The 22,817-nt window shown below is 32.5% G+C and overlaps 1 protein-coding gene across 5 annotated transcripts in view; it reads right to left on the bottom strand.

Moving 5' to 3' along the window:
* The window catches only part of DPH6 (diphthamine biosynthesis 6), a 198,829-nt gene that overhangs the window by 150,578 nt on the left and 25,434 nt on the right, over window positions 1–22,817 (bottom strand). For 3 of the 5 annotated variants that reach the window (XM_086894410.1, XM_086894414.1, XM_086894411.1), the window contains exons 4-5: window positions 4,722–4,795; window positions 2,451–2,569 (exon numbers count right to left, since the gene is read on the bottom strand). In XM_086894410.1, the coding sequence (XP_086750536.1) occupies window positions 2,451–2,569; window positions 4,722–4,795 (193 nt within the window). The remainder of the gene's footprint in view (window positions 1–2,450; window positions 2,570–4,721; window positions 4,796–22,817) is intronic. The other 2 variants (XM_086894413.1, XM_086894412.1) reach the window with 1 other exon arrangement.

The following is a 22,817-nucleotide window of genomic DNA, read 5'->3' as shown; positions in this document are numbered from 1 at the left end:
AGATCAACAGAAGGCATGTGAAAAAGGTTGCTAACAATACTTTTTTTGCATATAAGTGAGAGCAATTGGCATCCCATCTGGAAAACTATACTACTCTGAGATAGAAAACTCTTGCCACTGGCAAAGTTTATGGTATTAATTTGTAATGGTGGATTTAGGGAAATGTACTAAACTAATGCTCATTTACTTGCATAATTATGTGTTTTCTACATAAAAACGACAGGCTTTTACCTTGTCAATACCGGCACTGAGTTAATGGAAAACAGGACAAGGCGGGTGTACAAGTATGCCAGTGCTGATGAATGTCAAGCTCGGGTTACAGATTCGCTTCTTGCATTAACAGCTATACAATGTATCACCTAATGCATTATCCTTCAGACTCTTAAATCTGTTATTTTAAATATTTTCATTTCAGTTTAGCTTTGATTATTAATCTAAAAGGCAAAAAGTTAAACTGTATCTTATCTTCTTTGCCACTTGATATGTTAAACAGCCTTCATACCTTAAATCCACTTTAATAAGGCATGCAATTATTAAAGCATTACAGAATGGCCCCAGAGCACAAAAGCTCCATTAAATTTGCTTACATCTAATTACGTCTGCCTGAGGCAGGTGAGAAATTGACTCTGATAAGATCTTTCTTTTACCTGTAGCCAAAAAAATAAAAAGGAAAAATAACTCGGAGTGATTTTCTATCTAATTGCTATCTACAAGTATTTATGGTATTCGCTCTTCCAATGAATAGCCCACAAAGCACTCTTTGTGCATTTTAAGTTTTTTTAAGACTGTAGAATACAAAAGACATGCTTACCTTGCTTCAGGCATGACAGGTCATCAATGATGTCTATTTGGGAAACAGTTTTATCTATTATTTAAATCATACATCTTCTTTAAAAAAATAACTCTGATGTGAAAACACACATTACACATGCTTTGTGGACTTTTTTTTTTTCTTCATGCCAGTATAAGCAACAAACACATTCTATTTTATGGAAATATAACATAAATGTATAAATATACTTTACATGGCCTGAAAACAATAATTTTATAAACTTTTTTTTTTTTCCAATTTAAAACCAAGTGTTTTGTAGTAAAAAACATGGCCTTCAATTTCTATATATTTGTAACTAACCTCCCAAAATTCAGGAAAATGGTAATAAATTACATTGCTTGTTACTTGTAAATGAATGAGGGCACGTGATATTTCTAATAATTCTAATCCTTCTCTCAGCCCTAGCAGATCCTACAGAACAACAGAGCGAGACCATCACCGCAACAATTTAAAAACTAGTTAGTAACTACACCAGAAAAAGAGGAATAAATAAATAAAATTTTAAAAAATATTTTTTTAAAAATTAAATTAACTCATCCAGTCTAAAGAGATTATAATTCAAATCTTGGTTAACAATAAAGAAGAAATTACATTATTTTAAAGCATTCTTTAAGAGAAAGAGAGATTAGGTATTTGATGGGAAAGTTGCCTAGGAAAACCAGCCATTGGATTTCTAATGAAAGATTATGCAACACTGTTTTCCAAATATGTATCTTTAACCACTGACGCCACTTACATGATACAAACCACTGTTTGCTACAGTGGAACACAAATTTAAAGTCAATCCCAAAAGAAAAGGTTCTTTGGTCACATTTTATGCTTAAAAACTCATTTACTACTCTGAAATAGAAAACCGCATAGAGGCCTGAAATGAATATATTGTATTATTAACATGTTTATCACGTGCTCCTTCAGCTTTTAGAGCACATCTTCCATAAGCCTTCTTATAAAACTCCATTTGACCTTACCTTTATATTCAAGCAATAAACAGGTTAACTTTCATATTGATTTGCTTCAAGTTTTATAATTTCATCTTATATAGCTGATAATGAAGAGATGTTGATTTTCTGGTATGCTAAGCAACTCCATGTTAAATACCAAAAAAAATTTTAGAGGCAATGATGAATTATTTCTGTTTGCTCTTACGATTTACCAACTCCAAGTCTGCTGTTACACAAAATATTTTGGCCTCATAATTATATCTTGTTTGATATTAACTTGATGTATTTCTATTAAAACTTTCACGGTTGCTTTATAATATTGTCTAGTCACCAGCCTGTATCATCCATAAATGACAATACTGTGAACTACTGAATTATACATGCATCTTTACTGCAAATCAAAACTAAACCAGAACAAAAAAAATATGAGAGGAATTTAATGACTGTTAGGAAGAACTTCTTTCCAGTTTTTCACATCTCCTTTAAGAATGAATTGCATCCTGTTTAATTAATTATTTAGACATCATGACTGTTATTGAGCCATTTTTATAATATTCTTGATATTAACGTTTCATATCCTAAAACACGCAAAAGAAGTTCTGTTTTCCTCTGTTATGTAGTAGATTTGTCCATGGAAAATTTCAGTAAGCATTGTTGTTCAGAATCTGAATACGTACCGAAAGCTGCCACTTTTATGATTATGGCTTGAACATTAGATGATATCATTTCTTTAAGCAGTATTTCCTGGTTCCAATGCCAGAGGTAAGCTAAAGGCTGAAGATTAAGCCTTCTGCACCTTAAAAAAAACCCACAAATTGGATAAAGACAAGTATTATGCTTCTACACAGTATTATTAATTTAAATTTTATGAAAATTTATTTATTTTCTTATCCTGAAATATTTTTTTTCTATAATTTCAATTACACCGCTTTATTCATATATTTCATTAAAAGCATTAAGTATAATATATATATTTAAAAAAAAAAAAAAAGAAATAAACTTCTTCTGACCATAATTCGTCTACATAAGATGCAACTCACTAAGGTAAACAGATCTGCATGGGAACATAAGTAAAGCCATAATAAAATGTGTTCCTAAACCTTTTGGGACATAAAGCAATTAGCACCTTAGGAAGTCATCACTTTTGTGAACACAGCTAAGGACAAAGTTACTGCTCTGTGATTAATGTGGCACATGTCACTAGTACAACATGCTGAATTTGTTGCTGTGATTTGGATTAACACCCAAGAAAAAGAATCATTCAGGGAAATATATACAGCTTGTGATACAAATTAACAACTTGTTACTGTAAAGTTAAAAATTTGTTTTGATACATATCATATATAGACAGCATTTGATACACAGCATTTGATTGGTTATCATATTAATTAATCACTAATTTGCATTATTGATAGGTTATGTTTCTTTAAATTGTCAAGAATCATCAGTTGGTGAGTAAATGTGTAAGGTCTAGCTCTGAAAAACTTAAACATTTAACTATGGCACTAGTTCAGAGCACTTAAGATTTACATTTATTTGTCAATTATCATGTTTTTTCTGATACATGGACTTTCTCACATATATGGGCATTCCTCCATATGTTAGATAGACCCATTTGTATGACTGTCAAGAATACATAGTTAAACGTATGTTTAATGTTGACATGTAACTGCATAGGTAGCACTCATATAATCCGACTGGTTTTCTTATTATTTTGGTATGTTTTAACAGAGCACTAAGTTTTGTAATAGAACTGTTTAGCAGCTCTGAATGTAAAGTAGTTATTTAGGTACCTAACTTCACCTAAAAAATTACCTGAATTAACTGGGATGGCTCATATGAAACAACCTTCTTGCAAGGGCTAAATCTACAAATCAATGTAAAGTATTTTACTACTGAGCAACCTTGGAAATAATCAGGCCTGTTTGAAATACTGTGATTTCCAGTCAATCTTTTAGCTGTGGTAAAGACGTAAAACTCACAATCAACAAAAGTGACCTTTTTTTATCCTACTAGCATGTGAGGCAATTATTAAAATGTTTAAGTAAAAAAAAAAGAAAAAGGAGTTATTTCTGACTGCAATTTATCTATGTAAGCTGTAAAGAAAACAAATGTGCTCTGTAACTTGCTGACGTGAGCTGAGTTGGCATAGCATTAATTTTCCCATTCTTACAGTTCATAAAGGACTCCAGATACTTGCTTTCATCATCAACAAATAATGAATTCATGAAACTATAATTAATTTTTAACACAAGATGGTTTTGCATTTCATCAGACATGTACAGTGAAAATCTTTTTCAGATCAAATATTGGCCTACATAACAGACACAACTATCATTATATAATGCTCTTTTTTAATTAAGACTCTTAAAATAACCACAATCTATATAGACTTTTGTGCACAATAGGAATGACAAATGGAAACTCCTGATTAAAAATAACAAATTTCAGATTTTAAGGAATTAAGGGAAGATATGCACAGAAAGATTCTCTTGTATCTAATTTCTGATAACAAGTCACAGGATATTCCTCTGTATCAAAACACTGGTGAAAAAATAAAAGGGGACTTGATCACAACACTGCAGTCATTGGAAGTGAGTCTCCTGTTAAAATCAAAGAACTGAAGCTACTCAACTATTTTTATACCATTTATACCATAGTTTTATACCAAAACTCAAAATATTTTTAACAGTTGAAGAGAGATCTGAAGAGCAATTAAAAACTCTGGTATAGTCTCTACTAGATTTTTCCTAATGAACATGCGGTTTCAGGGGGAAAAAGGGAAGAAAAATAAAAGAAAAAAAGAAATACCTATATTAATGAATAGAATGCATTTGGTATCGCAGAACATGAGAAGTCGGGCAACTGTCTCTGCTTTAAATTTGAGTTAGAAAACAGATGATCACTCTCCAGAATGTGTATAATGAAAAAGATTAGTATTTTCTTACACATCTTCCACTCGAACTCTCTGGTAGTCAGAAAGAATGGCTCCCACAGATACACCCTCTACTCCTTCTTTGTCCTGAAAAGAAACATGGAATATCAATGACAGCAGTATATAATGGTTTCAGCTGTAAAGATCCAGTACCTTTGCTTGCAGAATCTACCAAGAATATTTTATTTTCTGTGTCCAGTACACAGAACAGAACAGGCTGGAATACAATTCTTCCACAGAAGAGAGCAGCTTAGCTGACCTACTACATGGTTATTACTCTAAAGCAGTCTACTTGACTCAAGTCAAGTCATTCTAGAAAAGAAATAACCAAGGGAACTGAAAAGTATCAGACATAACAGATTATCCTAAAGTTTACCACACATCCTGAAAATTCCTTCCAGCTTTTCCCTATAAGTGAGGTGTTAGCTATCCTGCCTACAAATAATTATCAGCAACATACATCATACAATTAAATGAATTGTTGGTTCTTCCATGGCACACAGCACAAGAGAGTGTGAGATTACTCTTTTCATTTTAAGACCAGAACAAGAAAATTCACAGGAAACTTACTCAACAACATCTTATAAAAATTCTGCTATAAAAAAAGGTTTTCCAAGACACATTTTCTCTGTCTCACTTAAATTACCTAAGCCAAAAAGGAGCACAACAAACAATTTATTTTTTTCTTGTAAGCCCACTAAGAATGTAACATTTTGAAATGCACATAGTTCCAGTATTTTGTGAGATCTTGCATTTTTCAAATTGCTTGAGTCCCAATTAATATGCTGAATTTTCTTTTCCTAAATTTTGCTTCATCTAGACCAGTAAAAGTTGTTTTCCTCTTTTAATCAAGGTCAATGATAACTACACAGCATGATTTACTTTCTGGACCTGTTCCAAATCCTGTGAAATTTTCAGCAAGATTTTAAAACAGGATTTTCAATTATATACCCGTGATGATGCATCCTGCCCCTGTCTTTCTCCTTTGGCCCACTCTATGATCTCAGAACCCCTGCTAAGTCTTGACCAAGCAAGCTGAGCAGTGAACCACCCCTTGACTTTATCAGCTGAATGATGAAGCATTGCTGACTGTACCAGGAGTTTTTGCCTGGTAAAGGTCAGGACAATTCTGACTGCAACATGCATATCAGCTGCCCAACCAAAGTGGGGAACAAAGGATAAGCTGCTATCCTTGGCAATTTAGGTAAATCATTTTTCTGAATCATAGCCCAAGTCAAATGGCAGCATTGTTACACATTTCAAAATCAAATCAGTCTTTGTCTGATGTCTGCTGACTTTAAAATTCAGTTCCTGTTTCTTATCAATAAAATTACACAGAAGGTGTTTTATTCAGAATTATAATATAGAGAAAAATGTTGTGATTTATGCCTGTCTGGGATATTCTTCCTCTATTCCCTCTAATCTATTAACTTATTCTTTACATTAATTCTCACCTCATATTTGCCCAACAATATTCCTAAGTTATTCACACCCAATATAAACTTCAGATGTAAGAAACTGTATTTATCAGAAGTCATACATATGGTATTCTAAAAAAATACATCACTATTTAAATTATGTACTTCCCCAAGTCATTAATGCATAGATCCATTAATATTAAGCTTAATGCCAAATAAAATAGTGTTCAGGTTGATGTTTCTCACATATCTAGAAGTAGTGGGAGTGAAAAAAAAAATTAGTTTTATCTGTCACTTGTTCATTATTCAATGATGGATCCAATAATTATTATCATTATTATTATTACTATTATCCATACTATATTATTTCTGCTTTGCTTTGAGCTTTCTCTGCAGTGTTTCAAAGCTCTTTCTAGCATAAAGGTAAATCACAGATACTTCAACTCATCCGTCTACAATAGCATTTCTTAAAAAGTTAAGAGAGTTGCTCAAGTACAGTTTTCTTAAATAAATTTGATCAATTGATCCATAAAGCCTTCTTGAATCTTCAAATATATCTAAAATGTATTCTCCATAGTCCTTTATTTCATGTTATTTTAATACGCAGTCTACTGCTAAAATTGCAGTCCAGTTGCATTCTTTAACGTTCTTTTTAAAAAGGTTAGAAAGATGTGTAACAGTCTTGGAAAACATGACTGATGTTAACAAGATAAATACTGTTTGTTTTTATTTTTGCATAAGAATAATAACCCTAGGAATTCCTTCAAAATGTCCTCTGTCACAGTGTGCACACATCAACCAACATGTCCGAAAATATTACCTATATTTTTGTTTATGTTATTAATTCATCACAGTTCTAAGTTACCAGAGGCAAACTATGCCATCAGCTAAGTTCCGTAAATAATGTTTTTGAAGTATCTGATACAAACAAACAGAAGGGTATACAACTGCTGTCTCACAAGTAGATTAATCTCTATGGTCACATAAATACATCAATCATACACAGTTTTCCACATTCTTTTATTACAGAATCATTGAATGGTAGAGTCAAAGGCCCATACAACCTGGCCTTGAACATTTCCAGTGATAGGACATCCACAACTTTCTGAGCAACCTGTTTAGCAACACATACATTTCTCTTACCTCATCAAAACAAATAAGATGTTTATTATCATCACAACATTTATTACAATGAATTGCAGATCTGTAGTTACCACAATATTTTCATTATATATATACCCTTATATATATATATATATATATATATATATAAGGGTATATATAAGTATATATATATAAGTATATATATAAGTATATATATAAGTATATATATATATATATATATATATATATACCCTTATATATATATATATAAGTATTTTCTTATACATATTTTCACTACATACACTCTTCTTTCTCTAACAATGGGAAATAAATTGGTGGATATTAGAGAGTAACTATAGCATAAACTTCAAAACAAAAGATGGTATCCTCATAATAAACAAATATGGAGTGAAATCTGATTTCCCAAATGGACAGATTTACAGAATCTCCTGTTCATCCATGAAGATGGCAACTGACTTGCCCAATACATTTTAACAAGCTCACAGAGCCATAACCATATTTTTTATTCAAGTTCTGACAAAATATATGCATCAGCAAAGATACTTGCTAAGAAAACTTCCTCAAATTAAAAATTAAAGTAAATGGAAGTAAAGACTTAAATGTTCTGTTCTTATACAAACACAATGCTTCTATACTAAAATGATCTATTGAACAAACCTTTTTGTTTGGGATTAAAAAAATTCTAGCCATGAGTCCCAGGAAATTTCATAAACATCCTATGATAAGGGAGTTTTCAAAGCCACAGAAGGTCACAAAACATATCCTAAATGATCTTTGAAACAATGGTCCAAACTTGAAACATGCATCAAGAAGATTACTCATAGGTTTTGTTTTGAGGTTGTTTGGGTGCTTTTTACTGTACAAATCTAACACATTGAATATGTATGATTATGAATGCATACATATATATATATATAGATACATATGCAAACACAAATATGTACACATGTATGCAATTTATCTTGATGTTAGTAATGCAAAAACAAGACTATTATTGGCTGCTTGCTTACAATTTACATTAAATCTGATTTAAATAATAACACAGAAGATTGTCTGCACTTATTCTGGTTTATTTCCTGTGATAATGTGTAAGTTTTAATTGTCTTTTGAAATGGCAGTACATCATGTCATTTTGCAGTTGTGGTTAGCATTCATGCTTAAAAAATTCTCACAGGTAGTTATTTATCACCATCTCCCTTTCATTCAGTTCTTCTCATGGTAAAGACCAAATATAAACTTCCACCACTGTCCAAACAATAGCTTCCAAAAGGAGAAACACCAATAAATGTAATATATGCTTTGAAATGGGAGAACTAATTATTATACCTACATTCCATGAAATGGAATAAATTCAATCCCCCTATTTTGTTCAGTTCAACAAATTAAGGCTGGATTTGTGCAAATTCAAGAAATAAGAAGACTTGAAAGGAAGAAAGATGGAGTATGAGATAAAACAGAAAAAAAAATTATGGTCTAATAACCTCCATAAACTCCTCAACAGACGATTTACATAAAGCCTTGTCCCACAGTATATGTAAGCAGTTGAAGCATGCAAGGAGTACTAACTGAAAGCTCCTTTTCCCCTGGACTTACTCTTTGGTATTGAAAGAGTTGTTGGACACCTTGCAAATAGATAGCATTTTGTTTGACTAAGAGTTGATCATGGTTAGCAGAGAATCCATCCCAGAATCAATAGTGCCTTCACTTTTAATGTGGAATCTGATCAGGTTTGGTACCATTAAAAGCATGTTCACAAAACCGCACTCAGCAAGGGTAAATAAAGCTGACATCTAGCAGGCAAATATCAGAGATCTGCACTCAACTCAAAAGCTGAGGAAGTGAATTTGGGTAAACTCAGAAGGAAAGATGTTACATGCCATATCATATAAAAATTAACAGATAACAGAAAAACATCTGAGTAAAGTTAATATGAGAAGGTGTTTTTTCTTGGGCTGAGTGGATTTTTAAAATATTATTTTAAAAAGCATCATATACTGTTAATTTAAGTGATGATTTTCCTATGTTAAACTTTACTAATACATTTCTAGTGAAACAGGCAACTCTAAAATAAAAATAAACTGCTTCTCTGAAATATTTGGATAATTCAGAAAGCACTTATACTCAGTACAATACACTTTGTCACAAAGTATTACAACATAAAATATGCAATGTGCACATAAAACCAGATGCTAAATACAAATGTACACAGATGCTAACAAAGTCTTACTTTCCATATGACATTTTAAAATTTATTTTTCCCCTTTAGAGCTACAAAAAGTATTAATTTCAAATGGCAGGTAGAAAAAGAAACTTTTAAAAAACAACTAAATAAGACATTTTTAGTAGCTTTTTTTTAATGTACTTAAGATAATTATTGGCTATGTTGTAATAGTAAGTTAAATGACACCATTATTCTATATCTTGTTATAACAGTTAATTTAGTCCTGTTCAGAGGACAAACAACAATCTTCATACACAATTGTGTTAGAAAAGCTACTTGATCATTACAACTGTAAACTGTACAAAACCATATGATTTATGTTTAAGGCATCCTAGTTTTAAAGTAATTTATTATTTTAAACAGTTTAAGGAACAACAAAATTCAAAACTGCTGCTCTTTCTTTGTTGGCTGCACTTCCTATCAGGAAATAGTATAAAAAATTTAACAGTTTTGTGAAAGCTCCAAAGCATCGCTGCTGTTTTTAAGGTGCCTTTGTTATATCCATGTACAATTCTAACATACAGATTCACAGCTAAAGTAGAAGATAAACAGAAGAGTAAAATCAATTTACACTAGCACATTGTTAATTTTGCTTCTTTTCAATTAATGATAGTAACAGCAATCTGAGGAAATTACTACATATGCATTGTAGTATATAATATTGGTAGAAGTATTCTACTACTAAGTAAAAAATTTATTGCAGTGGTATCAGTATGGAGGTTTTCTATAATTTCATATTTTAATGTCTTTGCCTGACCCTTTCAGAGTTCAGCAAAAAGAAAATTAGTGCTAATGTTTTCAATTTAATTAGTATATTACATGCACTGTAACTATTAGTGGGAAATGTTATATTAATGAATGTAAAAGTTAGCTGTAAATTACCTCAGAGTTATTATCAATTTCCCAAGTTACTGCTCCTTAAGATAACCCTCTCCCTATGGTCCTTCCGGTAATTTTTCTTTGCCTGATAAACATGATGATTAAACAGCACACAGTGCAAACCTTTGATACTTTTTAAATTAAATCCATGCCCAGCCTAAGGGCTGTGTCTGATTTCAACTAAATGTGTCAGTTAATCAGATAAAAAATTATCACCAACTCAAAGAAACAGCAGCCTTAGGCTTCATCAGTGCCAGAGAAAGCTGAACAAAATAAGACATACAGACAATATCACATTATGAGTAAAGGTTATTGCTAAGCGTATCACTGCACAGCGCTATTCACCACCTTAATAGTGTCTATCTTAAATGAAATATTGCATACAACAGCCAAAATATTAACAAAGAAAAATGAAGTGCTAGACCTGTGCCTATATATGTCTATTCATGGGTATTGCAAAAAAATTTGAGCACTGCCATTCAGAAAAACGAAGAATATTCCTAAAAATTTACTGTGTAGAACACATCTTTGTACGAAAATGAGGTATAAACATCTGAAGAATGGTTAAACTAGATTTAATTTTTATTGTGTGCTTCACAGCTATGTCACAATAGAGTTCATTTTTTATGACCAAGATATAAAATATAGTCTCTAAATGAAGTTGTCTTTCGAGTTAATATCCTTCTTAAAGCTTGTATGAATAACTGAAGACCATTATCCATACTTAAATTAATATTTAAGGATATTTGTGCCTAAATAACTATTACCATACAACAATTGCAAAACTTCAAATTAAAGCACAACATATTTGCAGGTGGGCGACTGACAATATATACCTTAGTAACAGGACCTTTAGGCTTCTACAATTATTTGAGTGGAAAACTTAAATATGAGCTTAGCCTTAAAATTTGTGAAGCCTTCTAAGATCACTGGTTATAGTGATTTCAAACAGAGAATATGATTTTTTCTAAGCTTTGATATGTCAGCTGCAGCTGCAAGTAATCAAAGACAGTATGGAAATATTCCTGAGACATAAGGATATAATAACTGTACGTCAAATTGAAAACCCACTATTTGGTAAGGCTCTGAAGACTAGCTACGAATCACACAGATCATCTCAGTGATTGCAGATCACTACACACCATCAGGGACTTTCCTGTCTTGCACACTGAGAGCTCGAAACACATATATCTCATGCCTTCACTTCCTTAGGAGAAGTAGTTCCAAAATCAGGTGGGAATTAATATAATGTGGATTTAAATGAAATCCCTGCGTGAACACTCTCATTATGAAGTTCAGAAGTATTCAGCGGCCTTATCTCCACTTGCTTTGGAAGTAAATTACCGAATAATGGTATCTATACAAGGCTAATAATACTCTGTAACTATTCTACCTTAAGAGCTAATTAGACACATTTGTACAAATGCCCTTCATAGGACACAGGCACCCTAACACCCACCTTTAAGCAAAACTGACTGCCTAACTTCAAGAGTTTTACAAATGCAATTACTGAAACACTGCCCACGCGCACACACCCATACCCACACACCCACCATCTATTAATTCAGTGTAGGGGCTCCTTCAGTATCTGACTGCAATCACACAATAAACGCATTTAATTAGGATGTGGTCCTCTTACTACCTAGAATTGCCAAATGTTAAGGGAGATGGTACAGGCATACATTGGTTTGTACATAATCAAATATACACACCACAGAAAAGGAAAAAGGAAAGAGAGCAAGAGACAGAAATACCACTCTCAAAGTCTAATATCGAACAGAAGCATAATGAAAAGGCTAGAGCTACATTCTAAACAGGAGAAATGGAAAACCTTCCACCAAAGGAAAAATCTTCCACTATAGACATATACCACACCATAAATGCAAGTTTTCCTGATATACTGGCTCTCCATTTAGCTGCATTTACTAAGTGAAAAACTAGTCTTAGAAATTAGAAATAATTAATTAATTAATTTTTTATTTTATATATTAACTATTTTCATAGAATTCAATGAAGTTGCTACATCATTTTAGGTCCCAAACTATTTCAGAAGAATTTTTTTTTAATTATTTAATTTTGATTAATTGATTCATTTTTCCAATTAAAAAAAAAAGTCATACTAAACCCAGTAGGCATTTGGTAATATGTAATATAATAAATTTTAGAAAAAAAAACATAGAACACTAAAATAAAAATCAACGCACATCCACTATTTTAAAGGCTACCTAGAGTTTTCCACAGAACTGTTTTTGGTTTCTTTAAACCTATTAACTGAGTAACTGCTAACTGAGGCTTACATTCCAGCCACAGAGGCGGGCTACAAAGACTTTGACAATGAAGCAAAAGTCTCCAGCTGAACAAAAAAAGAAATTTTTTTTTAAATTGCATTTTACACAGAGAATTAGCTTCAAATAAATGTCAGTTTTACCTTTGGGACTTCCAACTCTTAAATATTCAAATAATTACAGAACAAACTTGCCTGCAGACACTTCTTTCAGGAAATCTTATTTATAAAATCACCTCCACAAAGACTGATTACTTAATTTAATAACCAAAATTAACATGAACAGTCAACTCTAGATTGAACAAATGACATTACATCAGAACAACAAGATGCCAGTGAACAGCTACAAAACAGTCAAGTAACCATGCATATTTCTGTTCTGATGCTACACTGGATATTTTAAGTGCTGGTGATTTTATGTGGAACTGTTTTGCAATTAAGAGCAGTTATAGTCATCTAGAATTAGTAGTTCAAATCTGTGACTGGATTTAAAAGCTAAGTTTTTAACATACCAATATGTCTAAGCACTTCAGAATGAAAAAGAAAATTAAATTATTTGTGTTATGAAGGCAGGTACTGGCCTATATTATTATGTCTCAGATCAATGTCTTGCTGAAGACAAGCCACTTACTAAATCAAGAGGAAGGTTAAAGGAATATTAGTTTGTATGTTTCAAGTTAAGAGAAGTTTCATGATTTAGATAATGAAACTCAGTTCACTTGCATCATACTCTGACCTCAGACAGACAGAATTCAATTTCTGGACTTCTTTTTTAAATAGTGTCTTTAACAAACTGTAAGAGCCAAAAGCCAGACTTAAACTAAATTTCTGAATATAGACACAAGGTCTTTTTCCCTTGCTTTGACCACACAGCCTCCATGCAGACCAGTTTCTAGATGCTAATGGCAACGTACTCCTCCACAATGAACACCAACAAGACATGGATCCAGTACAACATCTACAAACTAAACAGACTCTATTACTCTCATTATCTGAGGCATACAATATGGTTTGGGGCATCCAAGTCATTAACAGACTTCCATTAAGGGAAGCTACTCTAGGAAAATATAATTAAAAATTGTCTGGTCTCTTTTATTTCTATATGAGTATTGTCAAAGCAATGTTATTTAATGAAGTATTTCAGAACTCAGGATTCAGGCAAATATCGAGGTATGAAAGTAACTTGATTTTTGTTAGTAATTCTATGAGCAAACAGTCCTTTTTGAGAAAGTAATGCTGCAGGCATGACGTGATACCTACTTTTCCTTTTTTTTTTCCTTTTTGCAACAGCACAAGGCTCAGAAATATGGTAGAAAAACATTCTTAAATGAAAATAAGCTATTTTGTCCATTAGAACCAAATCTTCTTTTTCTCCCTTATGTTGTCTTGTAAAGAAATTGGAAAAAAATTGTCATTTTTATTTCCGTAAAATTAACTCTTAGATGTCACAATGTGACAGCAAGGTAGTTGCCTGCTTATTTTTACACATTCGAAATCATGTAAGAATTTTCAGTTAAATAAGTCAATTTTACTGACACTAACAAGTATGATAAGTAGATATGTTTATATACATTTAGATAATTCATTCTCCCATATACTACATCTTTCAAAACTGCATTTCACAGTTATGAAATCTATGTAAGGTGCACTCATATACCCACACTCTCAGGCTCTCGCACATAGATGCATTTTCACATTGACACTGAACTTTACCTACCTTAAAAGGAAAAATATTCTCAATAGGACAACTTGCATATACTCTCCTTATGACTTCAACTCCAAAGAACTGTACAAACCTTTACAGTTTAGAAAATATCTTTTCATAATATGGAATGTTCAGCCTTTGCAACATCCAGAATTTGCAGAAAAGAGCTCTTGAATGTATTTATAAATCAAACTCTCCACCAAAATTATACTGCTAAACTTAGCTCTACAGTAACTAGCCTCTTAGAAGTAACACCTGGAGCATACTGTGCTGGAGCAAAATATCACATTCTGTAAGAAAAAATAAATTTAAGCCTGATCAAGACATGAAATTATTCAATGCAATATTTGAACAAGTCATGCAAACACAGTAAGAAGTGTTCATTACCACTTGCCTGAAATACTGACCACATTCAGTAATCTGAAGTACTTGAATAAAAAATATGCAATATGACAAGCATGAAAAACAAAGTTTTAACTTCATAGTTCCTTGATGAAAAAGAAGACATTTTATCAGTAAGTCTGTAGATTTGTAACCTACTCTTACAAACAGCTAATTCACATCTACCTTTATGCTGAATCATGTCTACCAGTAACATGAACATTCTTTATAACTAATTTATAATGTGAAGATGCAAAAGATGTTCAGTCATTCCTGAGCTGTCACAAAAACTGTAACACTGAAGTACATGTAGAGTAATTAAGTGACCAATAAATTAAAAAAAATTAACTGCTGACAGACAAAAACCCTGAAGCTTTCACAGGTTTTTTATGTTAAAATGGTATCTTCTCACAAAGTGCCAAAGCCAAAGGAATATGGAACAACTGTTATAACAAATATTATTATAGTGGCATGAGTGAATGTGAAATTACCTGATAATGAGTGTATGAAAAGAAAGGCATAGTTGAGGAAGTAAGATTTACTACATTTCATTTGGCATTATTCTAATGGAAAACTGTTTGCCATCATGGTCAAAGAAAGGTGGACAATTTTCACCTGAAAATTTCCTGCATGAATCAATGTCACTTGTTCTGCTATATGTGTACAAGTGTTGGCAAATTGAGTCCCTCTAAAAATTTCTTCAGAATTTCATATACACATTTTCAAGCCACTAAATCATTACACAGCTATTCTTCTATGAGCAGATAATTGACTGGATAATTGGCACGGACTCTGAGTACACAAAAACTCATACAAGATCTCTAATAAATACTGCAAATTTCAATTTTTCCCCATGAAAACATGTTTCAGATAAGCTATCTCAGAAATATTCTTACTATCTGCATTGCCAGTAATCCTCTCTTCTGATCTTATAATCACTCCTCCTTACATAAAAGCAGAACACAGGACTTTCAAAAACATTGTGCTGGAGGAAAACAGTCTATTGAAAACACAAGTCCAAAAGAAAAGCCTCTTTCTTTTTGTACTTGGAACAGAAACCCCATGAACCCTCCTTTAATCTTGAAAAACATTTTTGTTACTTCTCTGTAAACCTGTCAACAGGGTTTGGAAATTAAAACTGCTAGGAATTTCAATAATTTAACACCTGATGTTTGTTTCATCAAATTAAGTTGGTACGGTAAGGTTATTTACTTTGCCTAAATAACGCTGAGACTAGAAATCATATGAATAAGAAACAGTGAATCAAACTGAATTTAATGAAGGCATACTCATGATTTTCAAATTCTTCTATACCCTATACAAACTTAAAGCAATCCTGATAAAATATTCTTTAAAAACCAATCCCTCACTTTCTACATTAATATACATTTTCTTCTGATTTTTGGAAGCAATCCTCTTCCAATTTAAGTATTGATACAATAATTACTGTTTCAGAACTACAGTATCTACACTGCATTTCCCATAATAAGAATTCATTAAGGATTTGAGCTTCTTGAGCAAAACGAGAATTCTGCACATACTTAGTGTTATTTTATGCTAGTCATCTATGGCATCATTTATTTATATTGATGAAAAAACTGCAATTTTCGATAATGTCTTTCCCAGATTGCAGAGAAGCACAAAATACCACATTATGATTTTCAGGTTTGATTCTCTTATAAAGTGCATTTGTTTGGATATTTGTCCATCACTGTGTTTGGAAAAAATGCAAGGTCACCTAGCATTACTAAAATTATAGCAATGATTCCAAGTCTTAAGAGAAACATTCCCAAACAATATCAAATTATGTTGACAAACTTAAGAAGGTTTACTTGAAGAATCAAATTTTTCTCTTCATTGAGCTGCTTATCAGAAAGAATCAAGGGTTCTTTCCAATATTTTCTTGTCACAATAGAAACAAGTACTTTTCTATATGATTTCAGTGCAATATGTATGTGCTGAATGATCATATTGCAGACACTTCACATTTTCAGCTGCAGCCACATGAAAAAAGTTGTCCATGATTACCTTTGCTCACATATGGTAATTTGCCAGCAAAATAGCTTGATAATACATTCTTAAGGATAACATTCTCACACTTACAATAAAAGCATTTCTACATTAGATATTTAGAGCTTATTAATTAGAACCAACTAATAAAGGTAAGGAAACAAAAATATACCCTGAACAAATAATGCAATATTACCTCTTAGTAAAAGCATGTTAGACACTGCAAGATTGTTACACCTAGTGTAGTAGGTCCACATTGCCTCCAAATTCCCATTTCATACCTTATGCTCAGAGTATACTGCCACAAACTAGTCTTTACAAAGTAGAAGGTGATTTCAGGTCCCTGAGGAGAGAACAACTTATGACACTTTTCCCTGGTAACAGTCCTTGAAGTCTCAAAAGCTCCCAGTCCAGTCCAAACTTCAAAACGTCCTCTTAACTCCACTGCATTAAGGGTATTCACTTTATTTTAATGAATGACAACTAAAATTGCCATCTCTCACAGATGGCAGTATCTGCCAGAGTAGCAAGGACTCTGATGTAAGCATCAATACTAGGAAAATATTCTACATTTTTAATATCAGACAATTTTTATAGGTCTTTGGACAAAATGTAGTATTCTGAATTTTAAGAAAAAATATGGGTCTTAAACAGTAATTTAACTTATGCATGTCCATTACTGGATGTGTGTAATTCTTCAGCAACAGCATATGCCTGTCACATCATGAGATGAACTGAGTAATTTAATTTTTTTCGAGCTGTCTAAGTGGTTAATAATGATGCAAACAGATTATTAATCTATAAAGAGCTTCAGCAGGTGTCTCCCCTCTAAATCTTTATTCAGTTCTTATTTCAAACCTTCTCTTCTCCTACAATAGCTTATATGATCCATAAAATAAGGCACTCATTTTAATTACAAGATGTGGGGCTCTTTCCCACTGACAGATTCTCATTTTCTTTCCAGAATATTGCCTTTTAATTTCTAAATTAATTTCAACTTGTGTATCATTGTAACAAGTATTCTGGGAACACAGCACTGCCTGGATGTTCTAGATCAAAGTAATCTGTTGATAGCAACAAATTTTTCACATAAAAGAAAAGTCGACCAAAGAGTCTGAAAAATCCTAAACAGCAAAGAATCAACAATTTCAGCCTACCTCCAAGACAGAGCTTGGTCAGATGAAGAAAGCAATCATTTTACTAGGAGAGTGCAAATGTAATTCAAGAAGCTCAAATGTTCTGGATCATAGCATTTCAGACTAGACTGGTTTTCCTGTTGGAGCATTGGAAAAGGGAAAGAACAAGGAAAGAAGGCCAAGATGCAAGATTCTACTGTGCAACATACTGCCTGTCAGATCACACTTCGGTGGACAAGGAGGAACAGCCCTGAAAAGGGTGTATAACCTCATTAGGATTTATAGGGAAGAAAAAAAAAGCCAATCTGATTTAAAAAAAAAAAAAAATTAAGAGAATGAAAGTTATCAGTGCTGGAGCTCAATTAGTACTAAAGGATTAGTACTAAAGCCCATTTTTTGTTTCAATGTTCAATTCATCCAAAAATTAATTTAATTCATGGAAGACAAATACTAAGCTATATTGTAGCTGTCTGTCATCAGAGACAAATATCACACAGCAGTTATCAGATTAAAGTAAAATGTTTCTTTCCATGATACAGGTGAAACTGCTGCATTCCCCACAACTTAGAATGAAAAACTAATGGCAAGTCTTAGACACAGGTAAATTAAACAGGACATTTGTTAAAACAAAATTCTGTCGTGTAATTCAAAATTACCACCAACTTCTGCCTATCATTAAAAACTAGTTTTTAATGCCAATGAATACAAAGAGAACTTTTTTAAGGGCATCTTTTTGAAAGATACACTTGTATAGAGCAGTGTTTATAAAGTCAAATTTAAAGCATTATTTTTTTTCCAATTTCCATGTCTTGGAATGTGTTCCTATTTTTTTCTTTTAAACTCTACAAATGTGTCTCACATAGTTATCCCCTCTAAATTTTGTAATTCTAATACTTCATTATTAACAAAGAACATGCAGATGGCCTTGGGTTGTTTTCAAATTTCTTTGATTTTGAGGTATTTTTATAGCAGCAGGATACAAAAGATACTTCTTAATATTTTTATACCAGAACAAAACATTTTGAATCAAGACAAAATCACAACATCACAAATGCTAATATCACTCTGTGAAAAATAAAATCATATGACTAGAACAGACCATACCTTTAGGGAAAAATATAATGTACATGTGGATTATTCTTTTAGTAGTGTAATGGAAAGGCATTCCACCTAATCCCAGAAGAAAAATCAAAATACGCATTTAAATGGAAATACTATGCAATGGATAGGACAAAATAAACCTCTCAGAACTGTAAAGAGCTACATATATATACACACACGTAAACACAGGAAGCCACACCTATGAAATTTTACTTATACATATTTAATTCTATACATAGATATTTATGCATATAATTTTAAATTTTAAAAGCTAAGTTTGTAGCTCTAGGCTTATCTAGCAAATATCGAGATGCAGTCACATCACATACTCTAGTTTGGGTCACAATTTCAAATAATATATACAACTCAGCTCTATGCAAGAAGTTGTGAGTATTCTTTTTTAATTTTCTGCACATTTTGTGCCAGACCATATTCTAAACAGCTTTTACAAAGTGATAATGTTTCACTGACAGTGTTTTGTGTACTTCACATAAAATTAAATCTCAGACAAACCTTGAGAAAAAGAAAGCAGAAAGCTAAGCAATACAGCATGTTGCTCTTTTTGACCCACAAACGATTATCAGTTATTTTAGAAGTTATGACAGTTTTCTCAAGTCCTTAAGGAGTCTGACACCATTGGTATAGCTTTTAACACTGCATTTATGTTTATATCACAATACAATAAAACAGCAGGAATAGTGTTCAAATTACTTGGGTATTGGATAGTTTATTGAAAATAACAGTATTACCATAACATTAAAAAAATTCTTTGAATGTGCTAAGTAATCACTGCTATCCATGCTGCATGTGAATTATGGGATAAATTTTGGAAGGCATCACCAATTGCAAAGACTGACTAGCTCTGTCTCTCTGATGGAAGACTATGCATGAACAATAAATCCTGAGCAAAATGAATAACCAGTAATATGTCAATACTTGAAAAACTGTTGTGAAATCAGTGCTATGCTTGTTGTTATAATATCAATACAGATGACTTCATCATTACAGCTAATATTTACTGTTCTTTATCAGGTACAAATAAAAAACAGAATGTAAACAACACAACCACTCTTCTCTCCATCCTTTCCCTGCAGATTGCTACATAAACCACAGTACCAATGGCATGGTACTCAATTTATCTAACTGGATAAGCAATGATTTTATCATGATTCTTTCAAAATATTTAGAGCTACATTTTCTTATACTTAGGCTTTCATTTACTCTTTGGTTAATCAAGCTTGATTCAACATCACTTGGATTTTTAAAAGAAGGGAAAAGAGTTCATTTTTTAAAGTGTCTTGGATATTTGTAGTACTTAATGCTAGAAATACAAGGCTAAATTATGTTATCCCTCTCAGACAAATTTGAAACCAGCTACATTCAAATTTGGGCAAACTTATTCACCATTTCCTAACCAAGTACTTCCATTATTTGCAATGGCAAAAGACAGCTTAGTAAGATTGGTAACCGGTGATAAGGGTTTGGAGATGCACTACTACTGCCACCCCAGCCCCTCATATCAGAGGGGATATTAACTTAATGAGATACCTTGTAAAGGTTTCAAAAAGAGAAATTTAAGCTGATTTTGTATTTGGTATCATGGGCAATCACACTACAAGTACAAGCCTGGCAGGCAAAACAGTAATAATAAAAATCCGTTTTCAATTGAAAGAGGATTCTTATCCATAGATAAGATCCTTCTGCCTAAGAGACTTTTTGGAAGTGCCCTACAAGAAACATTAAATAGGTGCTAAGGAAAATCCATTGAAGAGAGCACATACTGCAATTATGCCCAATGCATGAGGAAATAAACCCCAAAAGAAAATTTCCAAAACAACACATAGCTAGATTTATATATAATTATATATAGTGACATGTGATCACTATATACACTTTGGAAAAAAAAAAAATAGAACCAGATATTAATCCACTGTAAAAGAGTTCAGCAAACTAAGGCAAATTAAAAGTGAAGGGCCTACTGCTTTTAAATTATGTTCATGTTTAAGTTTACCCAGAATATCTATTTCAAAGCAAGTGTTCCAACTCCTAATGACCTACCTTCATGAAGTGTACATGCCTGGAACAATGACAGCTAAGAAATACTTTGCAACTTCTGCTGCGACTTGAAACTCAGTCTGAATTCTACTTAAAGAGAAATTTATATAAATCACAAGGCAGGCAACCACTAACTGATATGACTGAACGTTGTTTCTTTTTCCTTTTTTTTTTTTTCTTTAATCTCTGATCCAGCTTTCTCTCCTCTTGCATAGAAATGAAATAAAAAAGTACTTGAGGACTTCAAGAAACCAAGTTTCAACAATGTAAAGGCAGAGATATCCCCGTGTTTTTTCATAGTTTGCCCTGAATTTTCAATAGCTTTCAATTGTATGTAATTTTATTTGTAATAAATATAATTTACAATACAGTATAAAAAATTGACTTTAAAATTTCTTGCAATTATGGAAAAGGCACTTATGCAACAAAAGCACTCAGTAAAACTCCTACATTGCTTACTGCCTTTTCAATGGCAATTTTTAGATATTTCTGGTCAGAAAAGGACCATTCTGCAATCTAATCAACTGGAATGATACAGGACACAAAACATCACTTGGAAATTTCCACATTTGAGTCCAACACCTAAAAATCAGTCTGTAAAACAGTTGAAAACACTAGATACCATCCTCATCTGTATCATTCTTAATGGCATTATCTGACAATTAAAATGCAGTATTTCAAGGCATCAAATTTTCACCATAAAGACTCCCTATTCTGAGTAGTTAACTTAAGATATTATCAGAAATAGCCAATTTTTTTCCTACAAATTTAGGCATATTGACAGAAACTATAGACCACCTGAGAAAAAAATCATGTTTCACAAGCATCTAAAAATCAGTGAGGTTTTTATAAAGAGGATGCCTCAGCACAGGTGCATTTGGAAATCTCCTGTCTTCATTATGTGGTTTTACTCAAAAAAAGCCAACTCCCCCATAAACTGACGTGGAAATTAAAGTCCCCATGTAATACCTGGTAAAAGACCATCTAAGCTCTACTTTAAATACAGTGGCAAGCATGGCCAGGGGTTAACATTCCAGTCTCTCTGAGAACCACTGGCACTGATCCTTGTGAGAGAGGCCAGAACAGAGTATTTTGTTTCTTCTAGCAGTCTTGATGCACAGAGGAAGGAAACTCCTTTTATTTTTGATTACCAGCAGACACATTCTCAACTTAGTGTATAGTCCGTGACCAAACCCCTGTCTTTCCAGTATATTAATTAATGCATACTATAACTGATTATGCAGTCAGAGATGTGTTCAGGTTATACAATAGTAATACAAACTGTTACAAGTAAGACATTTGAAAAGGAATTGTGATATAAACACTCAAGAACAAATATAAGCAGAATTCCAAAATGTGCAATTCATCACTGTACTTCTGCCTTCCACCTCCAGCAGACTACCTCAGCTATCAACACTACCTTAAAACATTGCCTTAAAATACAGGACACAGAGATGAGAAAATAAGTGAAGTAACTTCACTTATAAGCAATCTTGGTTTGTTTTATATTACGGGCAAGAACACAAAGAAAGCTAATAGGCATAAGAAGGTGATGTTATCATTTCATGATTCTGTGATTATCATAATTACTTGGTGATAGTAACATAGTAGCACTTCAAGGGTAAAATGCACCTGAGATTTTCCAATGCATTAGTTTTTCATTAGAAATGCCAGTGCATTAAAGCCAGAGTGTTTTATAAGAAGCAATTGGTTTTGGCCAGTTTCCAGTTAAGACAGGAGATTTCTTGCCAGGTTGCTGTCAGTTTACTTAACAGGCTCCACCAGAGTCTGCAT

This window comes from Cyanistes caeruleus, chromosome 6, assembly GCF_971803275.1.
Source record: "Cyanistes caeruleus chromosome 6, bCyaCae1.hap1.1, whole genome shotgun sequence".
NCBI classification, from domain to species: domain Eukaryota; kingdom Metazoa; phylum Chordata; class Aves; order Passeriformes; family Paridae; genus Cyanistes; species Cyanistes caeruleus.
This window is presented reverse-complemented; position numbering and strand designations above follow the sequence as displayed.